General features: G+C 39.2%; 1 protein-coding gene across 1 annotated transcript; it reads right to left on the reverse strand.

Moving 5' to 3' along the window:
* Positions 1-6,962: 6,962 nt before the first annotated feature.
* LOC126372031 (jerky protein homolog-like) lies at positions 6,963-9,354 on the reverse strand. The gene is made up of 2 exons (XM_050017533.1): positions 9,269-9,354; positions 6,963-9,023 (listed from the first exon to the last, which is right to left on the reverse strand). The coding sequence occupies exon 2, from the start codon at positions 9,021-9,023 to the stop codon at positions 6,963-6,965; it is 2,061 nt and encodes a 686-aa protein (XP_049873490.1). The 5' UTR covers positions 9,269-9,354.
* Positions 9,355-9,865: the final 511 nt, after the last annotated feature.

A 9,865-nucleotide genomic window follows, 5' to 3' on the forward strand; every position in this document is an offset into this window, starting at 1 on the left:
TCTGACGGGCTACAGGAGTTATTTTGAAGGTTGCCTAGACACTGTCATATAATTTCATGGGTATTAACGCGTAAAAGAGTAGATCTGGCGTCTTTGTAGGCAGGATGTTTTTCTTCAACGTACCATTCGATTCTTCACAGCCAAATTGAATAAGAAATCTGTTTTTTTGTTAGTTTAATCAAGTTTCATGGATAGGATACTGTGGAATTAATTTTATGGATAATGCGCTTGCAGTTACGCACGTAGAAAATAGTATTTTTTTATTTTGTATTTTTTTTATGGTCGCAGTTGGACGCCAGACTATCCATATTTGGATCATAAATAAGCATCGCGTGCTCAGCGGTAACGAAAAACATCGTGAGGAAACCCACACTACCAATAAATGCGGTTCGGAGGTATGTGACCTCACCTGTATTGGGCTGCTTTTCATAAAACCAAATGTTCTAGTCTAAGTAAGTAAGTAAAGTAAGATTATTATTATTTTATTTTTTTACTCGACCTGGGTCGGGTTTTTCTCCTTTCTCCCGCCCCGAGACCCTTAGGGAAAAGGTAGATCGGAGTCCCTCTCTATAAACCAACAATAAGGGAACACTATGCCTAAAACTCTTGTGAGTATGATTGTTCTGTGAATGGCGGCCTGTTTCAGATTAAGATTATTATTATATATATTATTATTTATTATTTTATTTATGTATTTTTTGAGATTTAGTTCTGTGCAATAAAGTATAGTTGATTTGATTAACACTTTCAAGGACAGAACGTCTAATGACGTTCTGATTCCAAGGTGTCATACTATCTGTTATGAACCATCAATGACCCATGGTCTCTGCTCGTGAAAGGGTTAGGATCAGTAAATCGCTTACATAGCGTGCTAGACCTGCTGATATCCAAATTATCTCCGCCATAGCTCCCTGAACTTGCAAAGTTCTCGTTAATTAAGCTCTCAACAAAAAAAAACATAATTTGGAAGAGGCTGGCGGCTTGTCGAGCCACTAGGAAGAGGAAGTGCCATTGTTTCTGGCCGCGATACGTTTACTTTGTAGCACGGATATTGACGGGCTAAACACACACAAACATTTTTTTTGACGTGACGTATTGTAGATTTGTCTTTCTTTTTCTAAAACATAATTTTAAATTACAACCATTGAATGCGATTGCCGGGTGTAATCGTCTTCTCTCGTATGAGTTGTGAGGTGGATTACCAACCTCATCAACCCTGGTGTCAGGGTTACTATTGAGCCGCCAAAGGCCCCTGACATGGCTCATGTAACGACTACGTACTTGCATCAGTAAGTAGTAACCGGGACCAACGGCTTATCGTGCCTTCCGAAGCACGGATCGTCTTACTTTCGGACAATCAAGGTGATCAGCCTGTAATGTCCTAACCAAACTAGGGACTACAAAGTAATTTTTGTTTTATGTCCCCACCGGGAGTGGAACCCAGGACCTCCGGATTGTGAGCCCAACGCTCAACCACTGAATCACGGCGGCCGTTATGCATCTTTCATCCTTGTTTTTGGATACAAATGATGACCCTTTTTTCACTCACAATTACATATTCCACCCATTATTATTCTGATCAAAATAAAGGGAAGCAATATAGGTAACAACATAATTCTATAAGTACATAATATGATCCAAATATCAAGCAACAATTATTTTTGTATGCTTCTGCCATTACATTGTATTTTGGAATAATTTATGTAAGTACCCGAGTAATGAGAAAGTAGGTAATTATCACACTTAAACTGCATAACGCCATGTATATTTTTTTGGAGAACTTAGCCTGGAAAGTCCCTTATTGTCATTCTAAAATTCAATTCAATTCAATTCAAATTATTTATTTCAGATTAATATCCATAATTATAAGTACATCAGATTAGATTAGATAAATTAAAATTAAATTACATTTAAAATCAAATAAAATTAATATTATTAATAAAAATGAAATTAAATACACGAAATAAAATAAAATACATTGGTGCCCATTCGCCATCCATCGCAACCTCAAGGTAATCCAACCTAACCAAGAATCACAAAAAATCTACAACTTTTCTCAAAAACAAAAATCGAGTACAAATTATGTGTGTAATGGAAACAAACAAAATGTCCCATACCGCACAGGTACCAGTCAAAAACCGGCGGGCATCGAACCGCGACCCAGCTCGTCACAGCTTGCTTTGATAACCAACGAACCATAGGCGACGCGCGTTCATCACCCGGTACCTAATTTAACTATGCGGTCTTTGGTGACGAGTCATAATTTGAATAATAAAAGAAGCAAAGGTCGAAAAGCAATTTAAAAAGTAACAATTTTATTTTTTTATTTTAGTGTATTTTTTTATTTTTTTTAGTGTACGACGTACGGGAGAATTTAAATATTTTCACCTCTCTCGGGGAGCACCCCCGCTGACGTCACTATACCTGAAGTTGCTCTACTTTACTACTCCAAACATGTGGTAATGAAAGAAGGACCCCGATACCGACCCTGCCGTCGTGGTCGACGATTTTTCTCAATCAGCGCTTATCGCTATCGACCCACTAGGGTCGATCAATTCTTTCAAATATTATTCCTCAGACGACGCCCTGAGCCGAGGTTCGCGCCCAACCGGGCACCCACAGGCCTGTTGTCTTAATGTTGTACCGGGAGCCTTCAGCGCGCCCCATTTGTTCGGCCAAGTTGTTAATGCCATCTGTGGCAAATCTCATCATCATCAATTTAAGAGCCACGCTCTTGTCGGTGTAGCATTTTCCATTCCAGTCTATCAAAGGCCAATTCCTTGACTTCCCTATAAGACACGACGTTAACCTTTTCTTTAATCTGTTCCATGTAAGCTCTTCTTGGTCTTCCCCTTCCTCTCTTTCCTTCTAGCTTTCCTTCTATGATGTTTTTAATGAATTCGTCGTGTCTTATTAGGTGTCCAATCATCTTGCCTCTTCTGTCCTCAATAATTCTCAGTAGTGGCAAATCTACAATAAGTCAAATAAAAAAGAAAAGGTAAAGAAAGAAGCAAATGTAAACTTAATGCTCGCGAAATTGGTACAATAATTTCTTGCTCTTATAGAACAAAAGAACAGCATATATTAACTATGATAAAAATGCAAGCAGATTAAGAATTACCCGAGGCTTTGCCCGCCCTGTTAGGGATACAGTCGTGAGGTTACACGTTTACGGCTTCACGTTTTTACAATAAAATACTAGATATAATTTTAAATTTGTCAGAAAATAAATTTAAAGCTCATGTGAAGCTTACTTTATGTAAAAAAGCTTATTGCAAGATTAATGACTACCTAAATGATAAAAATGTCTGGTATTGAATGTGTTCCTCTAGTTATTAAATAACTTGTAATGTATACCCTCATTGGTTTTTAAAAGATGTGTTGCTGTTGCAGTTTCTTGTCATTTCTTCTCCTCAGCCATAACCCCTTGCGAAATGACGTAAATTCAAAAATGTTACATTGACCTTCAACAAGTTTATACATGATAATTACGTTGAATAAATGATTCCGATTTGATTTGATTTGGTTATTTTATGTATTTTTATGAAAATTCAACTGCATGTCCCCCATACAGTCCTCGATTGTTTAACGATGTGCAGTCCTTGGTGCGCGTGAGTGCATGACAGACAGGATCCAAGGGGGTCATGGTGTAGTGCCTGCGTGACACTATGGTCAATTTGTGGCCCCATTTCCAACCTAAAGTGAATACTAAAAAAAATCATTGTATTAGTGTATTCAGATGGTAATCATTTTTGGGACTTTTTGTTACAATACAATACAATACAAATACACTTTATTGCATCAAAATAAAAAGAAATAATTACAATAAGACTCTTAACTAAGTAAACGGCAAATGGCGGCCTTATCCCTTTAAGCTTTGTTCTATTTTTTTTATTTTATTTTTTTATATACTTACAGGGTGTTAGTGACATCGTAACGAAAACTTAGAGGGATGATTCAGTGATTCAGACCATGATTCTGAGTTGATAACAAGTGGAATTTTTTCTAATCTAATCTATTCACTGGTGAATATAACATAACATAACAAATACTTTATTGCACAGACAGGAAAAAAATACAAAACAAAAGAGAAACAGAATGAGTACCATAGGCGGCCTTATTGCTAAGTAGCAATCTCTTCCAGGCAACTACAACATTTAAATTGTATTTCGAAATGCAATGATCGCCGAGGGAGATTAAGGTGGAGATTAAATAGAGGCACTGTTAGCATATAAGTACATTGTTTTTTTTTCTCTGTAAATATGTACGTAAATGTGTCATCTATCAAATATATGCTATAGTTTAATGTATGTTGTTCAAAACATCTTATTACAGTATGATTTACGGCGGGTTGTGAAATAACAAACAGTTTCCGCCAATATAGTATCATTTATTTCGCCATTACCACGCCTCTTCGCTAATTCGCGAAACGTGAAAAACTTCAGCTGGTCCACACGGAAATTATTAATTTTTGTTTCGAATTTAAAAGGTGATGAATTTTACACTTACTTATTTATTTTATTTTCTGAATACATTTTAGTTTTGTTTAATAAATTAAGTAAGTAGGTATTTTATCTAACATAAAAAACATACTACGGGGCGGAAGGCAAGAGGGTTTTCCTCTTGCCCTATTTTTCCCTAAAAAAGTAGCATGGAAAATGCTGCACCGACAAGAGCGTGGCTCTTAAATTGATGATGATGAAAAAACATAACATAAGAAATCAGAATCCAGAATAATATATTCAACGTAATTATCATGGATAAACTTGTTGAAGGTCAATGTTAGCTCAAGACTATGTCCCAATCGGGATAGTCAGAGGTACATCCATTGCAAGATGAACTAAGTATCTAGAGTACCGAAACCTCACGGCAACAGCGAAAAAAATAATGCGTTGATGACTTTTGTATGACAGTAAAAGTGATGTAATATGTCTAGATTTACCAGGTGAGAGCTCTATGCGCTTCCCATTTGTCCGGTCTAGCGGTGAATGCCATCCGAAGAAAAAATAGATTAGACACCATAATTGTTAAATATGAGATCTTGAGTACTTTTTTTTTTTTTTTTTTTTTTTTTTTTTTTTTTTTTTTTTTTTTTTTTTTTTTTTTTTTTTTTTTTGACGTGACTTATTGTAGATTTGCCGCAGATGGCATTAACTACTTGGCCGGACAAATGGGGAGCGCTGAAGGCTCTCACCCGGTACAACGTTTAAGACAACAGGCCTGAGGGTGCCCAGTTGGGCGCGAACCTCGGCTCAGGGCGTCGTCTGAGAGGAAAAGTATTTGAAAGAATTAATCGACCCTAGTGGGTCGATAGCGATAAGCGCTGAATGAGGGAAATCGTCGACCACGCCGGCGGGGTCGGTATCGGGGTGATCTTGAGTACGATTCCCGGTCTGGTCAATTCGAAAAACAGAAAAAAACTAGTAGTAGCATTCATATACACACCCACTCGTCGCCAGCTATGTTTAAGTCCCATGTAACAGGGGGCGAGCCAAAAAGTAAAGTACCTAAGGATGGAATTCAGTGGTTTAGTGCCCGAACCGGGATTCAAACCCGTGACACGACAATGTAAGTCACGCTTTCTCCGAAACCAGCCACGACTGATTTTTTATGTCCGAAAAAATGAAACATAAACAAAAAAACTCAATATTAATAAGGAAACGATCCGTGCTTCGGAAGGCACGCTAAGCCGTTGGTCCCAGTTACTACTTACTGATGTAAGTACGTAGTCGTTATGTGAGTCATGTAAGGGGCCTTTGACGGCTCAATAGTAACCCTGACACCAGGGTTGAAGAGTTGATAATTCACCTCTCAACCCACACGATAGAAGAAGAATAAGGAAAAGAAAAAAATCTTCTATGCTGTTTTGGGAGCAAATAAAAACCATAGAACACGTTCAGCTGCTTCCCTTCCCGGGCATGTCGTAAAAACCGACAGAGGGATTGTGTCCTCTAACATGATGGACTAATGTTATGGGCGATAGGCTGATCCCTTATCACCATAAGGTTCATCATATCCATCTTTGGACTTCGTATCAACAGTGGCTGCAAGTTGTTTTTGATTACTTGTGACTCTGCCCACCCCATTAGGGATTACGGGCGTGAGTTTATGTATGTATGAAAAGAAAAAAGTAGAGTCGCTGAAGTCATGCTTGTTCCAACTAGCGGAATGTGGATGAGCTATGGTAGTCATCGGTCATAGTGTGGTAGGTATGGTGATAACGGTGGATGGTACCTACCATCCGTGGTACGCATGCGTGACGGCCAATGCCCAGGATGAATCAGCAACCTTATTACAGCGTTCAACCAGAAATTGCTTTTGGCAAATATTATTATAATCATATACATAAACAGCCTATATACGTCCCACTGCTGGGCACACGCCTCCCCTCAATCAACCGGAGGGGGTATGGGGCATAGGGGAGACTGGGTACGGTTGAAACAATTTTGCTTATATCGTCCGTAGTATTGCCATTTATAAGCCGAGCAATGACGAATTTGGCTTAAATAAAAGAGTGTCTTTCGATCTACAAATGGGCAGTGCTATTTTATTACCCGGTGTGATATTTTTAGTAGTACTTACAGTCAATTTAAAAAAAAAGATAATTTGTTTCAATCGTCCCCATATCGGTGGCGGTTGAAACAGTGGGTGGGGTCAAATGAAACACATGCAAATAATAGAAATTATAATATTTTAATATGCTTTATAGCACTGTTTCACAACCTAATCAGTCTTTAATACGTAATTAATATTTAATGAACTAAACTATGTACTTCTTTATTTACTTATAATGTTAACGAAAACAAACAAAACAAAATTAAAACATCAAAAATCAACTAAAACTTTTTTCTTTAACTTTGATGACTCAGAGTCATTTAACAAAACAAATAAACAAAAACTAAAGACATTATTAAAAACTAAACACATTAAAAAAAAACAATTTCTACTATCACCTACTCATTCTAATCGGAGTCACAATTATGGCAGACATAGGTAATACCTCCTTCTGTGCACTCCTCGTGAGCCCATAGTTTACAAGTGGTACATTGTACCCACTTTTCTCCAGATCTGCTCGCTGAATACGGTGACAAACAAACGATACAGTAGCACTCTTCCTCTTCAGATGATAATGATTCCTGCTGTGTCTTATTTCTTTTCCCTTTTGTAGTATTTTTCTTTCCTTTTGTGGTATTTCTTTTCATTTTTACTCCATCCAAACGTTTCTTAACTAGCTTAGCTTTGGTTCTCTTTAGCCTTGCTTCATGTTCTTTTCTTATCTCTTCTTTTTCTGGTGTATCAGTATATATTGTAGACTTTCTGGTTCTTTTTCCTCTATTCCCTTTCCTTGGGAGACCTTTTGGTAATGGTCGTATTGCTTCCGGTGAAAAAACAATAGGGTCACTAGATGTTTCTGGCTGAGCACTTGTTGAGGGATTTGCAGAAGTCTGATGTGGGTGTCTGGGTGGTGTATTCGAGGTTTCAGGATCTTCAATATTCGGTTGCCCTTCAGTTCTCAGAATTTGTGAATTGCTGATATCTTGTTGCTGTTCCACAGTCTCTAGTGACGGTTCATCAATTAATATAGAAGGCGATAGTGGTGGCGTTTCATCTCCTCGTGGCATATTTGGCAAGGTAACAATCTCTGCGTCAGGTGTGTTGTCAGGGCTCGGTCTTTCCATATGAACCTCTGCCTCTGTTAATATTTCAAGATTTGGTCTATCCGTAACATCCTCAGTTATTTTTTCGTGGTTTGATCTATCCGTAATAGCCTCAGCTGTATTTTCGGGGTTTGGCCTATCCGTGACAAATGCAGGAGCAAAGTCGAGCTCTGTAAACAGATCCCGATTATATGGAGAGATTCCTGTTTTGCGGAAGCCGGCTTGAATATTTGATGGAGTAAAAGCAAGGGGCATAGCAAGCGCAACAATCCCTGGAATATCATAAATTGTCATTGTCTTTGCTGGATGGCTTCGCATCCATGCATCGCTGGCCGAATTTATAGCTTTCTTGAAAGGGCCGAATACAGATCGATCAAGCGGCTGGAGTCTATGAGAGCAATGGGGAGGAAAAGATAATAATACAATGCCATTATCCTTGCAGAAATCCAGTGCGTTAATATGAACGTGGGACGCGTGGTTATCAAGCACGAGCAACACTTTATGTGAGGGAGCGGCATTTGTATGTTTTTTGAAATGTTCCAAGAAGCACAGAAATGATTGATCCTGCATCCAGCCAGAAGGGTTAGCAGTTCCAGCAGAGCTTATAGGCCCATCTCTTATGAAATAGTCTTGAAAACGCACTCGCGGGAAGACAAAAAATGGAGGAAGTGCATTTCCGATTGCATTTGCCGCAAAGGCTACTGATACCAAAGTACCTCTTTCGGCCGAAGTCACAGAACCCACTTGACGAGCACCACGTCTAGCCAACACTCTGTCAGGCTTTTGTACTGTGGTTATGCCTGTCTCATCGGCATTATAAATATCTTGCGGCTCAAACTTGTACCGATCCATGACGTTGCTTAAATTGTCGTAGAAGGTATCTACGTTGTTCTTATTGAAGCTGGTGGCCCTTGAGAGGCTGGTAGCTTGCGCTGCGCGAATAGACAGTTGAGGGTTTCTTGACATAAACATCCGAAACCATTCTTCCCCTGCCATTTCGTTGTCATCCCAAGTACGTGGTCGTGATAAATTATACTTAACGGTAAGTTCATATGATAATTTTCTCACCTCCTTTTTAGATAGGCCAAAATATATATCCGCACATCGAATCAAGTATTTTGAAAGCTCTTGCTCTTGCTCATTGGTAAAAACACGGTTATGTGCTTTATATCCCATATCTGGATTTTCTCCCTCGCCAGATGCATCTCGCTTTCGTTTGTATCTAAGGAGGCTACAATAATGTACTCCATACCTTTCCGCCGCCTTTCGCAATGAGAGACCAGCTTTTACACTCTTGTAAGCGTCTTCATAGCTCGATATGTCGATCTGCCCTCTTGAAGTTTTTCTCACACGTACTCTTGGCATCTAAAAAACAAGAAAATTTAATAAAAATATTGTTTCAACCGTACCCATAAAGAATGTGTCAACCGTCCCCAACCGCTCCATTTTGAAAAAAACGGTTTATAAGAATAGTGAGAATTATTATACATTAAAACTGTTTACCGTATTGTATTCTACAAGCTTTATTTTAAAACATAATAACACACTCAATACTCTCAGTTAAATATAAATTAAAGTAATAAAGTTAATATCGCAACAAAAATACTTACTTTTAGTAGTCGAATAACAATACGACGCCCTACACTCAACCACAGTGCGCGGAATGCGGCGCAACACTGTGATTCGGGTTCGTGCGACGTTGCCGCTTATTGCACCCCTTGCACTCTTCCCCCCGCGGCGTATAGTTTGCGAAATATTTGAGTTGTTTCAACCGTCCTTAGTTTCAACCGTACCCACTCTCCCTACTCCATCACGCTGCTCCACTGCAGGTTAGTGGAGGTGTTTTTACGGCTAATAGCCGGGACCAACGGCTTAACGTGCCCTCCGAAGCGTGCGTGTCATCTCGAGCTCCTCCGTGCTTCGGAAGGCACGTTAAACCGATGGTCCCGGCTATTAGCCGTAAAACACCTCCACCAACCCGCAGTGGAGCAGCGTGGTGGAGTATGCTCCATATCCCCTCCGGTTGATTAAGGGGAGGCCTGTGCCCAGCAGTGGGAAGTATGTAGGCTGTTTATATTATGTTATGTACGATCTACTCTGAACGGGCGTGCTTGTATGAAACGACTGATAAATGTGGAAGGAAGCAAGAGCAGTGTGTCAGCATCGAAGCAAATGGAATTCCATAGTCATGTTACGTATGTATGTAC

The sequence above is a fragment of the Pectinophora gossypiella genome, chromosome 13 (genome assembly GCF_024362695.1).
Source record: "Pectinophora gossypiella chromosome 13, ilPecGoss1.1, whole genome shotgun sequence".
NCBI lineage: Eukaryota > Metazoa > Arthropoda > Insecta > Lepidoptera > Gelechiidae > Pectinophora > Pectinophora gossypiella.

Bases quoted from the DNA above. Each gene is read 5' to 3' on its own strand.
- LOC126372031 (XM_050017533.1), bottom strand. From the start codon at position 9,023: ATGCCAAGAGTACGTGTGAGAAAAACTTCAAGAGGGCAGATCGACATA.